This window comes from Heterodontus francisci, chromosome 4 (assembly GCF_036365525.1).
Source record: "Heterodontus francisci isolate sHetFra1 chromosome 4, sHetFra1.hap1, whole genome shotgun sequence".
NCBI lineage: Eukaryota > Metazoa > Chordata > Chondrichthyes > Heterodontiformes > Heterodontidae > Heterodontus > Heterodontus francisci.
This window is the reverse complement of record NC_090374.1, coordinates 174,139,186-174,164,900: the sequence shown is the minus strand read 5'-3', so window position 1 is coordinate 174,164,900 and position 25,715 is coordinate 174,139,186. Positions and strand designations below refer to the sequence as shown.

General features: G+C 44.4%; 1 protein-coding gene across 4 annotated transcripts in view; it reads right to left on the bottom strand.

The window, feature by feature from the left end:
* Window positions 1-25,715, bottom strand: part of mamdc2a (MAM domain containing 2a) — a 148,812-nt gene that overhangs the window by 77,207 nt on the left and 45,890 nt on the right. For all 4 annotated transcript variants that reach the window (XM_068030580.1, XM_068030584.1, XM_068030581.1 and 1 more), the window contains exons 4-5: window positions 11,037-11,121; window positions 10,001-10,138 (exon numbers count right to left, since the gene is read on the bottom strand). In XM_068030580.1, coding sequence (XP_067886681.1) covers window positions 10,001-10,138; window positions 11,037-11,121 — 223 coding nt within the window. The remainder of the gene's footprint in view (window positions 1-10,000; window positions 10,139-11,036; window positions 11,122-25,715) is intronic.

Sequence of the window (25,715 nt, the reverse complement as noted above, 5' to 3'; positions counted from 1 at the left end):
TTCAAGAAGGCAGGCATCACCACCTTCTCAAGGGCAATTAAGGATGGGCAATAAATGTTGGCCTAGCCAGTGACACTCACATCCCATGGAAGAATTTTAAAAAAGTATTAAACAAGCTATTCCACACCCATGAACAAATGGAGTAGGCTGGGGATCTTTTCTCTAGAAAGGAGAAAGCTGAGGGTTGACCTGTATTTAAAATTATGAAAGGGTTTAATACGGTAGATGTAGAGAAGATGTTTCCACTTGTGAGGGAGACCAGATTTAGGGGCCATCACTATAAGATAGTCACTAATAAATCCAATAGGGAATTCAGACAAAACTTCTTTACCCAGCGAGTTGTTAGAATGTGCAACTCGCTACCATAAGGAGTGAGTGGGGATAATAGCAGAGATGCTTTTAAGGAAAGCTAGATAAGCAAATGCGGGAGAAAGGAACAGAAGGTTATGCTGATAGGAGATGAAGAGGAGTAGCAGGAGGCTCATGCCAAGCATAAACATCAGCATAGACCAATTGGGCCGAATGGCTTGTTTCTGTGCTGTAAATCCTATGTAATTTTTACTTTCTTCCTATTCCATGTTGTAACAGTCCTCATATGAGGTTTTCAGAAAACGGTAGCTTTTTCCTTTGGCAAATGCTGCACATCATCAAACCCGGCATGAGCATCGCACAGGAGAAAACACAACACAATTCATGAATGGAAAAATCATTCTTTCCTCCAGCACGAGAGCGCAGTTTACTTTCCTGGCATGACTAACATACAAACTCAGATGAGCTGTATGACCACAAACCTACTTTGGAAATTCTTAGGAAATAAATCATTGCTTCATACATAAACATAAATCCCACTGTCATTCGATAGCGGTTGTCTGACAAGGATAATCTCTTCTTAAAGGAATACCAAATCCGCAAACCTTTCTTCACCAATTAACCAATCATCTCCATTCTGGCTGGGAATAGTGGTGTCACTCTCTGCTGCACTGACGCTAATACCTCCTGTTAATCTGTTGCGAATGCCTGAACTGGCATTGGAACCGAGTACAGTGAGGCTTCCCTTTTCCCCCGGAGCCTCACTCCATGCTTTTTCTGTGTCAGGTAAATGTACACTATAACTGCAACATGGCCACTGATAGCAGTAGTGTAGATACAGCCTCAACCTTCAGGCTGGCAGGCTGTGGGGAAGGAGGCTCTCTCAAGAAATTCTCAGCACAAAGTCATAAGACATGAATTAAATTCATAATCTTGCAACAGTGCTTACCTAACCAGCACCAGAAATACTCATTCCATCTTAAACAAAACAGGATGTGGGCAGATCATTCACCCAAGGGTTGTGGGGGTGGGTGGGGGGGGGGGGCGCGGGGGGAGATGCTTTGTCTGGATTGATTAAGAACAAGCTTATATTTTGAGTTTTGCTGGACAGTCGTGGAATGTTGTGTTTCTTTTATGTTATCTGATTGTTCACTGTCTTGTAAACAGGCGTCAGTATTTTCTCTGTCAGTGCAGATCTGTGATTTTTTTCCCCCCCTTGCTTATTGCAATAAGACAGTTACATGAGGGATCAGTTAGTGATCTGGATGAACCCTGCTATCCTTGTTATTAATCAGAACAAAAGTTCAGCTGCTTGTGTAATATTCTTTGTTTCATTGCACATTAGTTAGCTTTCCTTGGGTCCTTTAAAGCTTTATTAATGTCAAATTGTCACTGGATACAGTGATTCACAAAGTACTGGGTCCTACAGATCATAGAATTATAGGATCAGACAGTACACAAGGAGGCCATTTGGCCCATTGTGCCTGTGCCAGCTCTTTGAAACAGCTATCCAATTAGTCCCACTCCCCTGCTCCTCCCCCATAGCCCTGAAAATCTTTCCTTTCCAAGTATTTATCCAATTCCCCCTTTGAGAGTTACTATTGAATCTGCTTCCACCGTCTTTTCAGGCAGTGCATTCCAGATCGTGTCAAATTGCTGTGAAAAAAAAAATTCTCCTCATCTCCCCTCTGGTTTTTTTGCTAATTATCTTAAATCTGTGTCCTCTGGTTACTGACTGTATCGCCAGTGGAAACAGTTTCTCCTTATTTACTCTATCAAAACCCTTTGTAATTTTGAACACCTCTATCAAATCTCTGATACTCTGCTCCAAGGAGAACAATCCCAGCTTCTCTAGTTTCTCCACATATCTGCAACCCCTCATTATGAGTTTGTGCGATTATATAAAGCTTTATGACAATCACCCTTTGGCATTTTCTGGTGATTTCTAGAGTTGATGTGTAGTTTTGCTATGAGTAAATAATTCTTGTGGAGTATTTATCGCACTGCTTAGTTACAGATGTGAATAGGACTATTTCCTTAAAAATCTGTGATGGTTCATGTCACTATTTGATGTGTGTGCTTCTTTAATATGCAATGCTTCATTCCTATTTGTGGTCAGAATTCTTTCTGGATTGTCCCCCACGGAGGCAGCTTGGTGTTCCTTCCAGCTCTCAATGACATCATTCATAAAAGACTTCTTCTGATAAAGCCTAAAAGCTCTTCAATACTTGGTCCACCCACAAGTCTATTGAGAGCTGAGGTCATTTATTTTGATTTCATGCTGAAGCAACATTGAGCTAGGAGGAATTTCTGCTAGACATTCCAATTCGCATTGGAATTAATCTAAGTCCGCTTTCCTTTTCATGAGGTGTCTGAATACTCAGTGCCTCAACATGGTAAAATGTTATTAGTGCAAGGACAGACAGCATTTTAACTATTGGAATGACACAGTTACTTACATACACACCTACGAAATTGATGGGCAGGAAAAGACCAATTGGTCTATCAAGCGGCACAGTGGCGCAGTGGTTAGCACCGCAGCCTCACAGCTCCAGGGACCCGGGTTCGATTCCGGGTACTGCCTGTGTGGAGTTTGCAAGTTCTCCCTGTGTCTGCGTGGGTTTTCTCCGGGTGCCCCGGTTTCCTCCCACAAGCCAAAAGACTTGCAGGTTGATAGGTAAATTGGCCATTATAAATTGTCACTAGTATAGGTAGGTGGTAGGGAAATATAGGGACAGGTGGGGATGTTTGGTAGGAATATGGGATTAGTGTAGGATTAGTATAAATGGGTGGTTGATGTTCGGCACAGACTCGGTGGGCCGAAGGGCCTGTTTCAGTGCTGTATCTCTAATCTAATCTAATCAAGCCTGGCCCACATTCATGATGGCTGAAGCAACATGATGAGACAATCCCTACCACCACCAACCTCCATGCACCTTCCCCACCCACACAGTCATGAAGCCTATAGAGAGAGAGGCAAAGAAAAACAGAGTGGGGAAACCCAGGCCCATAAAGGGAAAAGATACTCTGGAAAATTCCTCTCCGACCACTTCAGGTAATCACAACCAATCCAGGAGATCACACGGACCAAGTGTTCTGTAGAAAGACACTTACCTTCCATATGATATGATCTCTGCCCCAGTCAGGAACCAGTCCAGCAACCTCTTGCAGACAAAAAGTCAGCTCCCATCGCACAGTTCAATGATTGCTACCTATATTTCATTATCCATGCACTCCCAGTGGAGGGGAGAAGCACTCACACGGATCATGGTTTTGATTCCAAGGCTACAACATTGCTGCCCTGATTCTCTGCCCTGTGGCCTCTGTAACACGGAGAGAAAGGGATAGTGGAAACACCCCATAATGTACCTTTCCATACCTTGATCCAAGTCAATTGAATTGTAATCCATCTTTGAAGAATATTGTGGGTTTGATACCAAATCCACACTTTTGTTTATGTGAAGTTGCATTTTCCTTAATTATTTATGCTTCATACTTTCAAGTTAGGATATTAGTACAGAATGAAAAAGCATACTGAAACCAAACACAAAGATTTTGATCAAGTGAACAAGGCGAAACTCTTTTCACTAGCATGACAGTCAGTAACCAGAGGACCCAGATTTAAGGTAATTGTTAAAAGAGCCAGAGGGGAAGATGAGGAGAATTTTTTTTTTGTTACGATCTGGAATGCACTGACTTAGTAAAGACTTCATGAGAACGTTAACCTTTACTGGAGTCTAAGGCGAACAACTCATTATTATTTAAAGTTACTATATACACTCTCAGCAAGCCACTTAAGCTAGCATCCTTCGTGCTGCGATACCTTCTTCTCCAGCCTATCTCATGTGACTATTACATCATTGCTCGTACAGTAGGAGGAGTCTCTCACTGTCTTCGGTATTAACCCTTTACATCCTTATACTACACCTCCTCCCAGGTCTTAATCCAATATTTTTCCAAACATATATACTTTTATGACTTCTCTACTACTCTCTCTCTCCCCAAGCCTCTGACTTTACAGATTCAATCTCATCGGAGGTTTGACAACTCTCCCCGATCTGGTTGTAATCTGTCTGGGATGATCAGTAGTCTTCGTAGGAAGTCTGTGTTGCTGACTTGGTTTTTAATTTCTACGGGTTGTAGTATTCTGTTCGGTTTGGGTTTGTTCATCTTCATCTGGATCTTGCAAATGGATTACTGGAAACTGTGTTCCTCAGTAGGAACATAGGAACATAGGAGCAAGAGTAAGCCATTCAGTCCATCGAGCCTGCCCACCATTCAACATGATCATGGCTGATCATCCACTTCAATGCCTTTCTCCCACACTAATTTAACTTCCTTCCCATTAGTATTTCTGCTGGTGATAATCCGTATAGCAGTAGCGTTGAACAATAAACTAGGAGTGAGATAGGAAGGTCTTCATTTTTCTTGAGCAAAAATGTTATGGTTCTCACACATCGTGCTGCCTCGCCATTGGACTGTGGATACTTCGGTGAGCTCGTAAGATGCTGAAAACCCATCTTCATAGCAAACTGGGTAAAACATTCATTCGCGAACTGAGGTCTGTTATCTGATGACATTTCATGCAGAATCCCATGTGTCACGAAGATGTCTGTACGGATTCTGTTATCTACCTCAGTGGTCGTAGAATGTAATCGTCGGACTTCCATCCACCTGGAAAAGTAGTTGATAATGATGATATATGACTTCCCACCGACTAGTTGGAAATTGGGTAGTTAACAGCGGTCCATACTGTTCTGGCATCTGTATCACGCATGTCTGACAGTGTTGATCATGGTCTTGATAGCCTTAGATATCCCAGGCCACCATACTGAAGATCGTGCCCTCGCTCTGCACTTGGCTATACCCAAATGGTTTTGGTGTAATCGATCTTAGATATCGATCTCATTGAAATAGGAATAACAATTCTGTTGTTGTAAACTAATAAATTGTCAATTATAGTAAAGTATTTCCTATACTCATGGAACGTCTTCATTGTTCTCCTTTTTGGACTTTCTTGCGACCACCCATGTGTACAATATTGTCTAATGCGAATGCACTCTTAGTCATTCTTCTGGTCTTGTCATATTTCGCACAACTTCTGTGTGCTTGCTGGTCAACTTTGTGCTGTGTGTTGTGAACATGACTCTATGTCACCTACAAAATCCGCATGATGGGTGATCTGCAGTTGCCCTCCATAACGCATCGTCTGACGATTGGAAGGAATTGTTTACATTTGTTTACTTGATTTCGGCTACCTTTTCAATCAACTGCAGTTCTAAGCATGCATTCTTGCTCAGTAAAGAAAATTCTTGATCGTGTAAGATGTATAAAGTCTCTACCAGTTGTCTTCCTTAATGCTGAAGAGTTGCTTGGAGTTTGCCTTCTACTCACAGTTGTGTCCCATCTGGACCATACAACTGTATATCTGTCAGTTGCAGATAATGTCTCTTCACCCAGGGCTCTTGGTCAGACAATACCGTGACACTAACCCCTGTGTCCAGCTTAAAATTTGTGAGGTGTCCATTCACATAGATGTCTGCTGTCCAGAAATCTTGGTCTGGATTACTGATTTCTCCCAAGAACTTTCCCGGTTCTTTCTCTTGTGGGTATTGCTGTACTTGATTCACTGCTGTTTGCGTGAAGGTCTTCTGCTTTGTACCTTTAAGCGAGGAAATTTTGCTGTGGCACATCTTCCCATAGTGTCCACTTTTTCCACACTTAAAACACTCAGTTTTACTTGCTGGGCACTGCTCTCACCTGTGGGTCTTCTTGGCTCCACAATGTTGGCAAGGTTTTCCTATTTCATGTGCCTTCTCACCAGTATGTTTTTTCTGTTCCCAAAGAGTTTCCCTGGCTTTGGGTTAAACAGTTGAACAAGCACTGGGCTCCTCCTCATCCACGGCTTGTCTTCAGCTTGTAGGGTGCCCCTATTCTGTTTGCGAATTTCCATCTGTCTTACAATTTGAATGCCCTTTTCCAGTACCTTGAATTGCAACAGGTCTGACAAGGATTTATCCACAATGCCAACGACTATGCTGTCTTTAATTAGTTCTGCCTTTAATTCCCCGTATTCGCAACCTTCTGCCAATCGAGAAAGATCATTAATATGGAAGTCTACAGACTCACCAATCATCTGCGCCTGCTTATTAAATTTGGCTCTTCCCAAAATTTTATTGGTACGGAGATTAAAATATTTATCAAAGGCTTGGAGTACCTCTTCGAATTTATCGGTAGCCTCATTGATCCCTTGTTGGAAAATTACATTGTCCACTATCACTCCTACTGAATACAGGAGGATGTGAAGCAAAGGTCTGGAATTGAGAAGCAATTTTGAATCTTAAGAAACTTTTTCTCTATACTAGCCATTTTTGGACCTGCTTGGGACTTTCTTGATTCTGGAAACTCTCAGGCATTGCCAATTTTGGACCCATACTGCTTCCTTTTGTTTGCTAGGGTGTTCCCTTTCAATTTTAAAATTTTCAGCCTTGGCTTGAGGTGTTCGCATTCTGTTCAGGGCTTTCCCACACTCCCTGACCTTTCCGACGATTACTGCGCTTTTTCTCCTCGGTGAGGCTGAGCAATGGCTGCCGACTGTAATCACCTCCCAAGTCACCGATTTGACGGAGATCATGTTCTGCACCTGATTTTTTTTTTCCAGTGCACCGTTTAAATAAATGACCAGTTTCACGGTCTCACTGCTTTGCAGCGTCGCCCGGCATGAAGACTCAGACCCGACCGCTGGATGTGCTGGAAGTACCGACGCAGAGCCCCACGCTGCTGTGGTGTGGTCTGAGAGACTGCCGAGCTCTTCACAGCCTCTTCTGTCGGTAAGTAGTTTTTTTTACTGTACCAGGCCAGTACTTATCTTTAAATTTCTCTGTTGTTCCCCTGATGTTTCTTCCAAAGGTGAGGAGGTCTTCAAATACTCCTGGTCGCTTTCACCATTGCCACCATGTTGCATTGTTTGGTTCTTATTAGTAGCGGTTTTAGGGCATTCTAGAGAAAGTCTTAGACTCTGGTAAAGGTTAACTAACAACTCTATCATTTACCAGTTACTATATACACTCTCTGCAACCCACCTAAGCTAGCATCCTTTGTGCTGCTATACCTTCTTCTCAAGCTATACCTTCTTCCTCTCATGTGACTGTTACATCATCGCTCATACAGTGGGAGGGGTCCCTCTCACTGTCTTCAGTATTAACCCTTTACGTTTTTATACTACAAAATTCTTCGCTGGCAGGACAGTCAGTAACCAGAGGACACAGATTTAAGGTAATTGGTAAAATAGAGGGGGAACATGAGGAGAATTGTTTTTTGTTAAGGAGTCAGGAGGGCTAAAAGGGGTCATGAGAAGTCATTGGCAAACAGGATTAAGGAAAATCCCAAGGCTTTTTATACGTATATAAAGAACAAGAGGGTTGGCCCACTCAAGGACAGAGAAGGGAATCTATGTGTGGAGCCAGAGGAAATGGGCGAGGTACTAAATGAGTACTTTGCATCAGTATTCACCAAGGAGAAGGACTTGGTGGATGATGAGCCTAGGGAAGGGAGTGTAGATAGTCTCAGTCATCTCATTATCAAAAAGGAGGAGGTGTTGGGTGTCTTGCAAAGCATTAAGGTAGATAAGTCCCCAGGGCCTGATGGGATCTACCCCAGAATACTGAGGGAGGCAAGGGAAGAAATTGCTGGGACCTTGACAGAAATCTTTGCATCCTCATTGGCTGCAGGTGAGGTCCCAGAGGACTGGAGAATAGCCAATGTTGTTCCTTTGTTTAAGAAGGGTAGCAAGGATAATCCAGGAAATGATAGGCCGGTGAGCCTTATGTCAGTGGTAGGGAAATTATTAGAGAGGATTCTTCGGGACAGGATTTACTCCCATTTGGAAACAAATGGACTTATTAGCGAGAGGCAGCATGGTTTTGTGAAGGGGAGGTCATGTCTCACTAATTTGATTGAGTTTTTTGAGGAAGTGACGAAGATGATTGATGAAGGAAGGGCAGTGGATGTTATCTATATGGACTTCAGTAAAGCCTTTGACAAGGTCCTTCATGGCAGACTGGTACAAAAGGTGAAGTCACACGGGATCAGAGGGGGGTTGGCAAGATGGATACAGAACTGGCTCTGTCATAGAAGACAGAGGGTAGCAGTGGAAGGGTGCTTTTCTGAATGGAGGGATGTGACTAGTGGTGTTCCGCAGGGATCATTGCTGGGACCTTTGCTGTTTGTAATATATATAAATGATTTGGAGGAAAATGTAGCTGGTCTGATTAGTAAGTTTGCGGACAACACAAAGGTTGGTGGAGTTGCGGACAGTGATGAGGATTGTCAGAGGATACAGCAGGATATAGATCGGTTGGAGACTTGGGCGGAGAAATGGCAGATGGAGTTTAATCCGGACAAATGTGAGGTAATGCATTTTGGAAGGTCTAATGCAGGTGGGAAGTATACAGTAAATGGCAGAACCCTTAGGAGTATTGACAGGCAGAGAGATCTGGGCGTACAGGTCCACAGGTCACTGAAAGTGGCAACGCAGGTGGATAAGGTAGTCAAGAAGGCATACAGCATGCTTGCCTTCATCAGTCAGGGCATAGAGTATAAAAATTGACAAATCATGCTGCAGCTGTACAGAACTTTAGTTAGGCCACACTAAGAATATTGCATGCAATTCTGGTCGCCACACTACCAGAAGGACGTGGAGGCTTTGGAGAGGGTACAGAAGAGGTTTACCAGGATGTTGCCTGGTCTGGAGGGCATTAGCTATGAGGAGAGGTTGGATAAACTCGGATTGTTTTCACTGGAACGACGGAGGTGGAGGGGAGTCATGATAGAGGTTTACAAAGTTATAAGCGGCATGGACAGAGTGGATAGTCAGAAGTTATTTCCCAGGGTGGAAGAGTCAGTTACTAGGGGACATAGGTTTAAGGTGAGAGGGGCAAAGTTGAGAGGGGATGTGCGAGGCAAGTTCTTTACACAGAGGGTGGTGAGTGCCTGGAACTTGTTGCCGGGGGAGGTGGTGGAAGCAGGTACCATAGAGACGTTTAAGAGACATCTTGACAAATACATGAATAGGATGGGAATAGAGGGATACGGACCCCGGAAGTGCAGAAGGTTTTAGTTTAGGCAGGCATCAAGATCGGCGCAGGTTTGGAGGGCCGAATGGCCTGTTCCTGTGCTGTACTGTTCTTTGGAATGCACTGACTGAAAGGGTGGTGGAAGCAGATTCAATAGTAATTTACAAAAGAAAATTGGATAAATACTTGAAATGGAAACAGTTGCAGAGCGATGGGAAAGAGCAGTAGGATGTGTTAATTGTATATTAATTGCATTTTATTGTATGCAGGTAGTGGGCATTATCAGGGGATTCACTTGACCCCCTATAAATAGACACAGACTGAAACTGTAGTTGTTGGGTTAAGAACGTATGCTTGTAATGTGTAACTCTGAATAAATATAAGCTTATGTAAAGATTGGCTCCTGTTCCATCCTTTGCCAATTGGCTTTCTGGAATAGAACAGGGAGCAGGACTAATTGGATAACTCCTTCAAAGAGCCGGCACAGGCACAATGACTGAATGGCCTCTTTCAGTGCTGTATGATTGATTCTATGAGAATATCTTATGAGCCTTCCATGAATAAAAGTAGATTTTTGTTTTACCCCATCTAAAATGCTTGAGTGATAGAAAACATACCTTGCTCATTGTCCAAAGTGTGATCGGTAGGCAGGTTTGAGGGTGAATCTCGGACCGAACCTCCACCAACCAGCCAGTTCAGATTTGGGTTCCACCTGTTGTTGTAGCCGCAGAGATGATTTTCTTCGAAGGTACACACTGTAATTGTAACAGCACTTGGTGAAAAGGTGCTCATGGTATGGGATATAGAGCACAACCAGAGATAGACTTAAACTTAATAAGTTGGCACTCGAAATTGGACTCAGTTGCGCTTTGTATCACGGACATAGAATCACTGCAAAAAGCACCAATATTCTGCCTTGCATGCCCTGCAGGCACCTTAATTGTTTACAACCTGCGCCAGCAATAGGGGTTGCCAACACTCCAGGATTCACCCTGGAGTTTCCAGAAATTATTCATTAACCTTCAGAACACTGCTGCAAGCAATACCCTGGGAGAAAAATCATCAGGGCACTAAAAATACATATTTTTTTAACATTTTCTTTGGATACGTTGGATTATTAGTTGTAAAAGTATTGAAGACGGGGGAATAAAAGGGCTGTTTTGATTGGGTGGAGTGGTTAGAGATGGGTGGTCATAAAATGAAACCTCCAGGAATACATCCAATCACAGTTGGTAACCCTAGTTACAGAGACTGCAGAAATCTGAAAATAGCCATTGAGTATATTTATGACCAAGATGGATAGATTTTTGGACACTAAGGGAATTGAGGGATATGGGGATTGGGGTGGGGGGGGGGGGGGGAGGCGGGTGCGGGGAATGGAGCTGGGGCAGAAGATCAGTCATGCTATTACTAAATGGCAGCGCAGACATGAGGGGCTGTATGGCCTATTCCTGCTCCTATTACTTATGTTATCTGCCTGATTAAAATTGAAATTTTACACTGCAGGGTGAACAGTTTGGGTTAACAGCTGAGAAGCTCCTTAGCTCCCTAATCTTACTATTAAATATCGCATTCAACAATGGCTCCACACATTCCATAAGTAACGGAACAATTTAATTATTTTTACTCATACAATAATTTTTAAAAACTCACCAATGCAATAACCAGGAGTGATGTTGATTTCAAAAATTGCAATACTGGCCTTTTGGTCTGGACTGACTACACCTTCGAGAATGATCTGTGCAAAAGTAGAAAGAAGCATTAATGCAACACGTTTGTAAATAATCATTTCTGTTTCTTACAGACCATTTGCTGACTTGTAACAAATGGAGTCCATTTCTAAATTTACCCAAGCGGATTCTCAGCTTACATCACAATATACTGCTGCTGCTGAAATCCTCGGTTAGCTATTTTCCCCCAATTTTTCATCCTTTTCTCTCTCCCTCTCTTGAAGACACCACAGTTGATTTGTCTTTGTAGGTATTGAGTTGGCACCTGACGGGCCAGGGCACTTGTGGAAGAGGCAGAGGCACAAATCTTTCCTCCCTTAAGAGTGCCAGCCTTGGCCCAGTGGGGTGCACTTTTACCTCTGAGTTAGACAGTTGTGAGTTCAAGACCCACTCTGGGGCCTTAAGCACAAAGTTCAGGCTGGCACTCCAGTGCTGCACTGTAAGGGATGTTGCGTTTTGGATGAGATTTCGCCTGTCCTCTCAGGTGAATATAAAAGATCCCATGACACTATTTCAAAGAAGTGCAGGGGAGTTCTCCCCAGTGTCCTAAGCCAATATTTGTCCCTCAACCAACGTCGCTAAAGATAGATTATCTGGTCATCATCACATTTCTGTTTGTGGGAACTTGCTGTGCGCAAATTGGTTGTTGGGTTTCCTACACCACAACAGTGACTACAGTTCAAAAATGCTTTGGGACATGCTGAGGTCATGAGAGACTCTATATAAATCCAAGTTTTTTTTCTTTCTCCCAGGAGAGCTCTAGGCACAAGCTCATCCCCTTCCTGGGCCTAATGGCTGCAGATTTAAGGCTGTGGAGAGGGTGCAGAGGTGATTTATTAAACTGATACCAGGGATGAGAGACTTCAGTTATGTGGAGGGCAATGTTCCCTCTAATTTTTCTTTACTGTGCACAGCCTGTTTGTTCCAATGTACGATTCCTTTAAGATTGATACACAGGCGCGGATCTTAAGGGGAATCTTAGGGCGGCACAGTGGCGCAGTGGTTAGCCTCACAGCTCCAGCGACCCAGGTTTGGTTCTGAGTACTGCCTGTGCGGAGTTTGCAAGTTCTCCCTGTGACCGTGTGGGTTTCTGCCGGGTGCTCCAGTTTCCTCCCACAGCCAAAGACTTGCAGGTTGATAGGTAAATTGGCCATTGTAAATTGACCCTAGTGTAGGTAGGTGGTAGGAGAATTGAGGGGATGTGGTAGGGAATATGGGATTAATGTAAGATTAGTATAAATGGGTGGTTGATGGTTGGCACAGACTCGGTGGGCCGAAGGGCCTGTTTCAGTGCAGTATCTCTCTATGACTCTATGAATGTTGGTTGTGCATGGCCTATTTGTTGCACCCACACAGCTTAGAGGGAAGACTGGAGAAGCTGGTATTGTTAGCCTTTGGGAAGAGAAGATTTGATAGAGCTGTTCAAAATGATTTTGACAGAGTAATTAAGGAGCAACTGTTTCCATTGGCAAGAGGGTCTGTAGCCAGAGGGCGCAGACTTAAGGAAATTGGCAAATGAATGAGTGGCAACATGAGAAAATATTTTTTACACAGTGAGTTATGATGATCGGGAATGTGCTGTCTGAAAGGGTGGTGAAAGCAAATTCAACAGTAACTTTCAAAAGGGAATTGGATAAATATTGAAGGAGAAAAAAATTACAGGACTACAGGGGAAGAGCAGGGGAGTGGGACTATTTGGATAGCACTTCCAAAGAGCCGGCACAGCCGAATGAACATAGGAATGCAAGAAATAAGAGCAAGAGTTGGCCCCTTGAGCCTTCTTCACCATTCAGTAAGATCATAATTCCATTTTCCTGCCTGGCCCCCATAATCCTTGACTCCCTTCCAGGTCAAATATCTGTTTTACTCAGCCTTGACTATATTCAATGATTCAGCCTCCTCTGCTCTCTAGGGAAGAGAAATTCCAAACACTAACGACGCTCTGAGAGAAGAAATTCCTCCTCACCTCCGTCTTAAACGGGAGACCCCTTAATTTGAAACTGTGCCCCGTAGTTCTAGATTCCCCCAAGTGGGGAAACATCTTCTCAGCATCTACCCTGTCAAGCCCCTCAGAACCTTATATGTTTCAATAAGATCACTTCTCAATCTGCTAAACTCCAATGAATATAGGCCCAACCTGCTCAACCTTTCCTCATAAGACAAACCCCTCATCCCAGGAACAAGCCTAGTGAACCTTCTCTGAACTGCTTCCAATGCAAGTATGTCCCTCCTTAAAAAGCTGCTCAGTACTCTAGGTGTGGTCTCAGCAATGCCTTGTACATTTGTAGCAAGACTTCCCTACTTTCGTATAAAAGCAAAATACTGCAGATACTGGAAATCTGAAATAAAAACAAGAAATGCTGGAAATACTCAGCAGGTCTGGCAGCATCTGTGGAGAGAAGCAGAGTTAACGTTTCAGGTCTGTGACCTTTCATCACTTCTGATGAAGGGTCACTGACCTGAAACGTTAACTCTGCTTCTCTCTCCACAGATGCTGCCAGACCTGCTGAGTATTTCCAGCATTTCTTGTTTTTATTCCCTACTTTTATATTCCCTTGCAATAAAGGCTAACATTCCAATTGCCTTCCTAATTACTTGCTCCACATGCATGCTGACTTTTTGTGATTCATATACAAGCACACCCATGTCCCTCTGTACTGCAGAATTCTAGAGTCTCTCTCCATTTAAATAATATTCTACTTTTCTATTCTTCCTGCCAAAGTGGACAACTTCACACAGTCCCATATTATACTCCATCTGTCAATTTTTTGCCCACTCACTTAACCTATCTATATCCCTTTGCAGACTCTTTGTACCCTCCACACAACTTAATTTCCAAGCTATCTTCATATCATCAGCAGATTTATCTACAATACAGTCGGTCCCTTCATCCAAGTCATTAATATAGATCATAAATTGTTGAGACCCCAAAATTGATCCCTGTAGCACTCCACTCGTCACAGTTTGCCACCCTGAAAAAAACCCTGTTTCCTGTTAGTTAGCCCATCCTCTATCCATGCTAATATATCACTAACAAACACCATGAGCTCTTAATTTGTGTAGTAACCTTTTATGTGGCACTTTATCGAATGCATTTTGGAAATCTAAGTACACCACATCTTCAGGTTCCCCTTTATCCACCTTGCTTGTTACTTCCTCAAAGAATTCTACTAAATTAGTCAAACACGACTTCCCTTTCACGATTTCCCATGTTGGCTCTTCCTGATTGCATTATGATTTTCTAAGTGTTCTGCTACTACCACTTTAATAATGGATTCTAGCATTTTCCCAATGACAGACATTAGGCTCACTGGTCTATAGTTTCCTGCTTTCTGTCTCCCTCCTTTCTTGAACAGAGGTGTTACATTTGCGATTTTCCAATCCGCTGGGATTTTTCCAGAATCTAGGGACTTTTGGAAGATTACAACCAATGCAGCCACTTTCTTCAAGGCCCTCGGATGCAGGCCATCAGGTCCAGGGTATTTGTCAGCCTTTAGTCCCATTAGTTTTCTAGTGATGGTGATTGTTTTAAGTTCCTCCCTCCCTTTTGCCTCCTGATATTCTACTATTCTCGGGAAGCTTTTTGTGTTTTCTACTGTGAAAAGGGATACTAAATACTTATTACCACGTCCAAAATAGGCTGCTCCCTGGTAGGTTCTAGAATGTATTGTTCGAAGAAACTGTCCCTAGTACACTCTTATGAACTCATTTTCCAGGCTACCTTAGCCAATTTGATTTGTCCAATGGATGTGAAGATTAAAATCACCCAGGATTATTACCATACCTTTTTTGCAAGCCCCCAGTATTTCCTGATGTATACTCTGCCCTACTTTGTAGCTACTGTTAGGGCATCTATAAACTACTCCCACCAGTGACTTCTTTCCTTTGCAATTTCTTATCTCCACCCAAACTGATTCTTGATCTTCTGAATCAAGATCATTTCTCACTAGTGTACTGATCTCATCCTTTATTAACAGAGCTACCCCAACTCCTTTCCCTTTCCCCCTGTCCTTCCGAAATGTCAAATACTCTTGAATATTCAGATCCCAGCCTTGGTCACCTTGCAACCATATCTCTGTAATGGCTATCATATCATACTCATTTTGGCCTCCATCTGTGCTGTATCATTCTATGATTTGAGCAAAACTCATAGGCCTCTTAAGTGATGGTCTGCAGCTGCACATTGGGCCTCTGGGATTGGGGCCTTCCACGTGTTCATTAGCTGCCAGAAAGTTCTAATTTAGAACATAAGAACTTGGAGCAGGAATAGACCATACGAGCCGTTGAGGCTGCTCCTTCATTCAATATGATCATGACTGATTTTGGACGTCAACATCACTTTCCTGTACACTCCCCATTTCCTTTGAATCCCTGAGAGACCGCAAATTTGTCTATCCTAGCCTTAAAGATATTCAACGACGGAGCATCCACAATCCTCTGGGATGGAGAATTCCAAGGATTCACAATCCATTGAGTGAAGAAATTTCTTCTCCTCTCAGTCCTAAATAATTGCCCCCTTATCCTGAGACCGTGCCCTCATGTTTTAGATTCCCCAGCCAGCAGAAACAACCTCTCAGTGTCAACCCTGTCAAGCCCCTTCAGTATCTTTTATTTTAATGAGATCACTCTCATTCTTCTAAACTCCAGAGAATATAGGCCCAACTTACTCAGCCTCTCATCATAGATAACCCTCTCATCCCAGGAAGCAACCTAGTGAACCTTTGCTATACTACCTCCAATGCAAGTATATCCTTCCTTAAATATAGAGACCAAAACTGCACACAGTGGACTGAATTTTGTGCCTACGGCGGCGCTCCTGGCACCAGGTAAATAAAACAGGGGGAATCCTGCCTCGGCCAGCTGGAACTCCCCCAAAGCAATTCTACGGGGCCAGGCCAATTAACAACCCGTTACCGGGATCCCCATCCCTTTAAAGTCAGGAAACCCGCCTCCAAGAGCTGCCAGCCAATCAGAGGACTGGCAGCTCAGCAGTATCCACAGCACCACCAGGAGCAGTGGCCACTGCCAGTACTGCAGGTAGCATTGGACCCAGGCCCAGCGCTGGAGCCCGGACCCAAGAAGTGTGAGGCGGGATCGCCGGGGCCAGTCTGGCGAGGGGTAGGGGAGGGTGGGCATTTAGTGCAGGGGGAGGGTGGTTCTGGGCCATGTAACTTTTCCCAGCGGAGCCCTCCATGGGCCACAGATTGCCCATTGGGGAGGGCCTCCCCCCACCCCCACCACTGGTTAAATCCCAGCAGAAGCAGGAAGAGGACTTTTAGTGGCCATTAACAGGCCACTTAAGGGCCTCTATTGACCTCTAGGCAGGAAGACTGTCTTCAGCCTATCCTGCTCCCGACAAAATTGCCTTGTGACGGGGAGGTGATGGGCCCTCCGACCCCTGCCTCCCGTCACAATTCTATAGGCCACTCCCGCCCCCGAACGTGTCTCGGGGATCCATAAAATTCAGCCCAGTATGCCAGATGTGGTCTCACCAAAGCCCTATACAACTGTAGCAAAACATCTTGATTCTTGTACCACAAGCCCTTGCAATAAAGGCCAACATGCCATTTGCCTTCCTAACTGCTTGCTGTACCTGCATGCTAATTTTCTGTGTTCCTTGTACGAGTATACCCAAGTCCCTCTGAAGTTTCAAGCCTTTTAAATTTTTATTTTTTTAATTTTAGTTTTTATTTTAAATGTAATTTAAATTAAATTTTACATTTTAAATTAATATTGTGCTCTTCTATTCTTGCTACCAAAGTGAATAATATCATACCTCCCCACATTATACTCCATTTGCCACCTTGTTGCCCATTCACTTAACCTGTTGATATCTCTTTGCAGCCTCTCTGTGTGTCCTCCTCAAAGCTTGCATTTCCTTCTACCATTGTATCATCAGAGAACTTAGATACATTAATCTCTGTCTCTTCATTGAAGCCATTAATATAGATTAATATAGATACAAATAGCTGAGGCCCCAGCAATGATCCTTGTGCACTCCACTAGTCACAGCCTGCCAACTTGAAAATGCCCCATTTATGCCTACTCTTTGCTTCCTGTCCATTAAGCAATCCTCTATCCCTGCTAATATATTATCTCCAACTCCATGAGCCCTTAGCTTGCCTATTAATTCTTTGTGTGGCACCTTATCAAACCTTTTGAAATCTAGGTATATTACATTTACTGGTTCCCCTTTATCTACCCTACCAGTTATATCCTCAAAAAACTCTAATGAATTGTCAAACACGATTTTCCTTTCATGAAACCATGTTGATTTTGGCTGATCATACTGTGCTTTTCTAAGTGCATCGTTAAGACATCCTTAATAATAGATTCCAGCACTTTCCTGACAACCGATGTCAGGCTAACTGGCCTGTAGTTCCCTGTTTTCTCTCTCCCTCCTTTCTTGAATAGCAAGCATAAGCAGGTTCACAATACTGAAGAAGCACTTACTCAGAATTTTCCGTCCTGCCCTCAGGACTTTCACAGACTATCTGTTCAGCAAGGGTTGTCTGGCAATCTGAGCAGAGCGCCAGAATGCACTTGGCATCCTGTTACCAGGGTGTCAGCAACATGAACATGAGGCGAGAGGCCACGCACGATTGGCTGCTTTAGACCTTGTTACCATAACAACACAGGCCCATGTCTACTACAGAAACAGGCCCAGTTACATCAGTGGAGGGAGCCTGCTGGAAAATTCCAGGGCAGCTGTGGTTGAGGAGTGGGTGGCGGGTGGTTGCTGATCCTCCAAGTGGCAGGGCAGAGAAAAATCTACACTACTAAACCTTGCTGGTGCATAGTTCCAGAGGAACCAGGACTCCTGTTACGTGGGTATGTTAGCATCGCAATTACGTTACTGGCGAGTAATTTAGAGCCCCGAAATAATGAACTGGAGTCATGAGTTCCTAATCCTACCTTGGTAGTTGGGGAATTGGATTCAGTTAATTAAGTAAATCTGGAATAAAAAGCTACTATCAGTAATGGTGACCATGATTAGATGTTGTAAAAACCCATCTTCGGGTTCACTAGGGAAGGAAATCTGCCGCCCTTACCCTGTCTGGTGTACATATGACTCCAGAGGCACATCAATATGGCCCATCAAGCCACTAACACACCACCACCTTCTAAAGGGATGTTTGATAAATACTGGCCTTTCCAGTGATGTCCTCATCCTTTGATTCCTGGTACCTCCATCATATTGCATGTGAGCCAAGCCAGCGTCTTGACAAGCAAGTTCAGTTCTTTCCTCATCCAATACACTGTAACCCCATCTCATATTTTCTCTCTCTAGACCAGAGATGTTGAAGCCCTCAGTGCTGCTCACTGCCGAGTCCAGATAATTTTCAGTGCGGGCTAAGGATCAAACAAGACCTCCCTAGTCTGTGAATGGTTCAGCTCTGTACCACTCCTTAAACCATTGGAACAGCTTGTCAAATTCCGATTCAGAAATAATTTCAAGCTCCCACTGAGTTAGAAAACCACTGGTTGTATTTTTAGAGGCAACAGATGTTGAATAATTACAGCACGTTGGTGGTGGAAAAAGTGGAGAGGGAGGAACATGGTATATTAATTTGGACAGTCGTGCCCTCTCTGTGCCACAGAGAAACTCTTTTTAAAAATTAAAGTTAATTGTTGTTTTGGATCAGGGAAAAGACAGCGCTTGTTCTTTCAGCTGCACAGTTTGTCTACAATGTTGGCATAAATATCTGAGGGAATCTCATGCATGCGTGGCATTCCCAATGATATGGACCAACATTTGTCAGATCATGCATTGTGTGATCTCGGAACAATTGCAGCAGAACTATGGGACTTCGTAACCATTCCAACAGGGTTCCTAAGAACACAGAAGGCTAAGGAAAGATTTGGTACAAGTATTCCAAATCATGAGGCAGTTTGATAGAGTAAATAGGGAGAAACTGTTTCCAGTAGCAGGAGGATTAGTAGCCAGAGGAGACAGATTAAGGTAATTGGCAAAAGAACCAGAGGTGAAATAAGGGAGAATTTTTCTTACACAGCCAATTGTTGTGATCTGGAATGCGCTGCCTGAAAGGACGGTAGAAGCAGCTTCAATGGTAACTTTCAAAAGGGAATTGGATATACAATTGAAGGGCTGAAAATTGCACGGCTAAGGGGAAAGAGCCGAGTTGGGGGTTGGGGTGGGGGGGGGGTGGCTGGTGGGACAAATTGGACAGCTTTTTCAAAGAGCCTGCACATGCATGATGGGCTTAATGGCCTCCATCTGTGCCGTATGATTCTATGGTTCGAAGAGGTCAGGGAAGATTTTTATTCATTCGTGGGTTGTGGGTGTCGCTGGCTAGGCCAGCTTTATTGCCCATCCCTAATTGCCCTTGAGAAGGTGGTGGTGAGCTACCTTCTTGAACCACTGTAATTCTTGGGGCGTAGCTACACCAACAGTGCTGTTCGGAAGGGAGTTCCAGGATTTTAACCCAGCGACAGTGAAAGAACAGCAATATAGTTCCAAGTCAGAATGGTGTGTGGTTTGAAGGGGAACTTGCAGATGGTGGTGTTTCCATGCATCTGTTGCCTTTGTCTTTCTAAATGGTAGAAGTCATGGGTTTGGAAGGTGCTGTCGAAGGAGCCTTGGTGCGTTGCTGCAGTGCATCTTGTAGCTGGTACACACTGTTGCCACTGTGCGTCGCTGGTGGAGGGAGTGGATGTTGAAAGTGGCGGATGGGGTTCCGATCAAGCGGGCTGTTTTGTCCTGGATGGTGTCGAGCTTCTTCAGTGTTGTTGGAGCTGCACGCATCCAGGCAAATGAAGAGCATTCTATCACACTCCTGACTTGTGCCTTGTAGAAGGTGGACAGGCTTTGGGGAGACAGGAGCTGATTTACTGGCCGCAGAATCCCAGCCTCTGACCTGCTCTTGTAGCCACAACATTTATGTGGCTGCTCCAGTTCAGTTTCTAGTCAATGGTGACCTCCAGGATGTTGATAGTGGGGGATTCAACGACGGTAATGCCATTGAACGTCAAGAGGACATAGTTAGATTCTCTCTCATTTGAGATGGTCATTGCCTGGCACTTGTGTGGCGTGAATGTTACGTGTCACGTCTTTTATTCTTCCACGGGATGTGGGCATTGCTGGCAAGGCCAGCATTTGTTGCCCATCCCTAATTGCCCTTTAACTAAGTGGCGTGCTAGGCCACTTCAGAGGGCAGTTCAGAGTCAGCCACATTGCTGTGGATCAAGAGTTACATGTAGGCCAGACCAAGGAAGGACGGCAGATTTCCTTCCCTAAAGGACATTATTGAACCAGATAGGTTTTTACAACAATCGATGATAGTTTTATGCCACTATTACTGAGACTAGCTTTCAATTCCAGATTATTTATTAATTAATTGAATTGAAATTCCACCAGCTGCTGTGGTGGGATTGGAACTCATCACCAGGGGATTAGCCCGGGCCTCTGGATTACTCGCCCAGTGACATTACCACTACACCACTGTCTCCCCTGTTGTCCAGATCTTGCTGTGTCTGGACATGGGCTGCTTTAGTATCTATGGTGTTGTGAATGATGCTGAACATTGTGCAATCATCAGTGATCATCCCCACTTCTGACCTTATGATGGAGGGAAGGGCATTGATGAAGCAGCTGAAGATGGTTCAACCTAGGACACTACCCTGAGGAACTCCTGCAGTAATGTGCTGGGACTGAGATGATTGACCTCCAACAACCACAACCATCTTTCTTTGCGCTAGGTATGACTCCAACCAGCAGAGAGTTTTCCCCGATTCCCATTGACTCCAGTTTTGTGAGGTCTCCATGATGCCATAATCGGTCAAATGCTGCTTGATGTCAAGGACAGTCACTCTCACCTCACCTCTGGAGTTCATCTCTTTTGTTCATGTTTGGACCAAGGCTGTAATGAGGTCAGGAGCTGAGTGGCCCTGGCGGAACCCAAACTGAACGTCACTGAGCAGGTAATTGCTGAGCAAGTGCTGCTTGATAGCTTGATGACACTTTCTATCACTTTGCCGTGATGAAGAGTAGACTGATGCGATGGTAATTGGCAGGGTTAGATTTGTCCTGCTTTTTGTGCACAGGTCGTACCTGGGCAATCTTCCACATTGCCAGGTAGATGCCAGTGTTGTAGCTGTACTGGAACAGCTTGGCTAGGGGCTTGGCCAGTTCTGGAGCACGTCTTCAGTACTATTGCTGGAGTGTTGTCAGGGCCCATAGCCTTTGCAGTATCCAGTGCCTTCAGTCATTTCTTGATATCACGTGAAGTGAACTGAATTGGCTGAAGACTGGCATCTGTGATGCTAGGGATGTCAGGAGGCGGCCTAGATGTATCATCCACTAGGCAGTTCTGGCTGAAGATGGATGCAAATGCTTCAGCCTTGTCTTTTGCACTGATGTGCTGGGCTCGCCCATCATTGAGGATGGGGACATTTGTGGAGCTTCTTCTTCCTGTCAGTTGTTTAATTGTCCAGCACCATTCACAACTGGATGTGGCAGGACCACGGAGCTTAGATCTGATCCATTGGTTGTGGGATCGCAAAGAATGCTCAAAACATCCTACACAAAGGGCCAGGTAGAGCTTTGCGTTTTTTGAACAGAATACTGGGATAGTGTTCATGGTATATAATTGTACATAGTCTGCAGAGGTTATGGGTTTAACTGAAGGTACGGCAGCATAGTGGTTTGTGATGGAAACCACATCTGCCAAATGGAAACAAATTAATTTTGTCATATGGAACACTACTTTTTGAACTGTTACTGGACATTGAACATAGCTTGTTTAAAAAGACCACAGGACTGAGTGGCTGAAAACATGGCTGCACATTTGCATTCCAAGAGACAGTTGCCCAGAGAGGCAATGGAAGTACCCCCAGATTCAATTAGCTAGATGGGTTTTGTCAATAGTGATGATCAAAAGATATTGAGAGTCACTGAATGTGTGAGAGCCAGCATTCCACCGCCCCACTGAGTATGTCCGGTAAGCTTGAAGGAATTCCACAAACCTCACAGGTGAGGCTGTTTCAAACAAGGAGCTCTTCACATAACTAACCTGCTGGCCAACCTAGGGATTAATTGAATTGTGCTCACAGTTAAGTCTTGAGACAGACTGCTTTTATAAGGCAAAAAAAGAGAAGCAAGGTCTCTCTCTCTCTGTCTCTCTGTCTCTCTCGCAAAGTTTCAGGGACCCACAGAAGTAACAAGCTTCAAGACAGAAGACCCTGCAGCCTTCTGGTACCAGCAAAACAAGTTTGAAAGTGTGCACGGGGCCCCAATGAGAACTGCAAGACTTAACTTCAATCAAAGACTTTACATCCAACCCAAAACCAGTAACTGAAATCCATCTACTGGACAGGTCATTGAATGAGCAAGGTATAGAGGGATATGGAGTTAATGCAGGCAGGTGGGATTAGTATAGCTAGGCATCATGGTCGGCATGGATGTGGTGGGCCGAAGGGCCTGTTTCTAGGCTGTACGACTCTATGACTCTACTACTTCAAACCTTTCCCCTTTAATTCTTTCTCCTCCTCCGTCTATTTGTGTGTGTTTATCACGTATGCATGCTAGCGTGATTGTGTCGCGTATTCTTAGTAGTTTTAACTGAGTTAGAGTTTTAAGGTTAACAAACTTACACCTTTCTTGTTTAAATCTGAGAAAACCTGTCTGGTTGATTCCTTTACAATTATAATTTGAGAGCAGTGAGCAAGGATTCACTGAGGGGAAGCTGAAAACACTGTGTTTTAAAAGTTAAACCCTGTTACGGCCAAACCAGGAAAAGGCCGAGAGGGGCGTCCTAGACCCCTTCCTCACCTGGTCGTAACAGGTTACATTACTGGACTCGTAATCTAGAAGGACGGACTAAATCTGGGAACACAAGTTTGAATCCCACCATGGCAGCTCAGAAATTTAAATTCAATTAACTGGAATAAAAAGCTAGACTTAGTAATGGTGCCATGAAACTACCAGCTTGTCATAAAACCTATCTGGTTCCCTAACGTCCTTTGGGGAAGGAAATCAGCCATCCTTACCTAGACTGGCCTGCATGTGACTCCAGACCCACAGCAATGTGGTTGACTCTCAACTCCCTGTGGAACAGCCTAGCAAGCCACTCAGTGATATTCAAGGCAGCGGCTCACCACCACCTTCTCAATGGCAGTTATAGGATGAGCACTAAATGCTGGTCTTGCCAGCAACGCCCACATCAGATGAATAAAAAAAATACATATTTTCTGACTCCAAGCTTTATGATCCAAAAAAGCAACAACAACAAAAAAAACTACAGATGTTGGACATTACTGAATGATGCAAACAGACTGTTTCCATTTTGTCAACTAATTTCCTGAGCTGCTCATGTGGTTATTGCCAGGAGTTTGGCATCAGGTTCTAAAACTACTAACCTTGGCTCCTTATGTGTTTCGTGATGGTACCAGAATGCTGCAAACTTCATTTAAAGAGTTTAAGATGTTTTTTTTGACATGCGGACGGCAGCAGTTTAGCAGCATTTTATGGAGTATTTAAAACATATTTCTTGCATTGAGATGCTACCAAAACTTTGGACAGACTGGCCACAAAATCTACATTCGCATGTCACATAAATTGGCTTTGAGTTGCTGCTGAATTAGAAGGGCCTTGTCAGAAACCTCATAACTTTGAGTATGGAAAATCCCTGTTGATGCCATGTTTCATGTTGCTCCACTTTTATAACTTGGATAAAAGCAAAATACTGTGGATGCTGGAAGTCTGAAATAAAAACAGTAAGTGCTGGAAATACTCAGCAGGTCAGGCAGCATCTGTGGAGAGGGAAGCCGTGCTAACGTTTCAGGTATGTGACCCTGAGTTCCGATAAAAGGTCACAGACCTGAAAAGTTAACTCTGCTTCTCTCTCCGCCGATGCTACCCAACCTGCTGAGTATTTCCAGTGCTTTCTGTTTTTATTTTATATTTTGGAGTTGCTTCATTCATCCTTTCCTCTCTTGCACAGCCTGACTCGGAGACATAGGGCTGAATTTAAAGCAGTCAACGGGGTCCCGACGCCGGGCCATAAAAAGCCAGGGGAAGCCCGCCTCATCCTTTTAGCGAATCCCCAGCTGCATCCCACGTCATTCAGGCAATTAATTACCCGGCGCTGGAGTCCCCATCCCTTTAAGGACACGGATCCCACCTCCAGGAATTGCCAGCTAATCAATCAGAAGGCCGGCAGCTCAGCAGTCCTAGCAGCACCACCAGGAGCGGTGGCCATTGCTGGAACTTCAGCAGTCACCGAACCAGGCATTGCATGGAGCCCCGAAGAACAGTAAGTGGGGGTGGGCTGTGCCGGGGCCAGTCAGGCAGGCCCCAGCGAGGGGTGATGGGGGTGGGACGTTGAGAGCAGGGGCTGAGTTGTGGCACAGAGGTGGCCTTTGCCATCAGGGGCCCTCCGTGGGCCACAGATTAACCAAGCAGGAGGGCCCCCCCACCCCCTATCAGCCCACATACTGGGCAGCCTCTGCACGTGCTGGAGGGCCTCCACACCACTGGTAAAATGCCAGTGGTGGCAGGATGAGGCCCTTAAGGCCAATTAAGGGCGTCAATTAGCCTCTGGGCGGAAGGCCATCCTCAACCTTTCCCGCCCTGACAAAATTGGATGGTGTCGGAAGGCCCTGGCCCTCCAGCTGCCGCCTTCTCTCTCAATTGTATGGGCATCCATGCCACCCTGCCAGTCCCTTGAGGGCTCATAAAATTCAGCCATAGAGTCATTACAGCGCAGAAGGGGCTATTCAGCTCGTTGAGTCCATGCCAGCTCTCTGTAGAGCAATCCAGTCAGTCCCACTCCCCTGTTTGATCCCCGTATCCCTGCAAGTTTATTTCACTCAAGTGCCCATCCAATTTCCTTTTGAAATCAGTCATCGTCTCCGCTTCCACCACCCTCGTAGGCAGTGAGTTCCTGTTCATTACCACCTGCTGCGTAAAGAAGATCTTCCTCACATTCTTCCTGCCAACACATTAAATCACTGTCCCCTGGTCCTTGCCCCACTTAGGTAAGCTTTGTTGGTCATCACCATTTTTTCACCACTTCACAGCTTTCAAATAAAAAAATCCACCTACAAGCTACAAACCCTGCTATCTGCCAATTTGGAATAGTGTTGACATGCTTGACCTGCAACATTCACTAGTTGTTGAACTTTCTGTTTTTCTGGTTATTCAACAACAACTCGCATCTGTATAGTGTGTTTGACATACTAGAACAATGCCAAGACCCTTCATAGGAGCGTTATGAAACAAAATTTGACACAAAGTCATAACAAGGTGATATATTTGGATAGGAAGACAGTTTTAAGGAGCATCTTAAAGGAGGAGAGAGAGACTGAGAGGTTTTGGAGGGAATTCCAGAGCTGAGAGCCAAGGCAGTTGAAGGCACAGCCGCCAATGGTGGAGCAATGAAAACTGAGGATGCTCAAGAGGCCAGAATTGGAGGAGTGCAGAGATCTTAGAGGGTTATAGGGCTGCAGGAGATTAGAGACATCATAACAGAATCCTAAAAAGAAGCTCGCTACCTTCTTTTCAGTGTCTCTCCCCAAAATGTTAATTTTTGGCCACAGGCTGACAAATTGTGTATTTCTATTAACCTAACTGTCCAGTAAC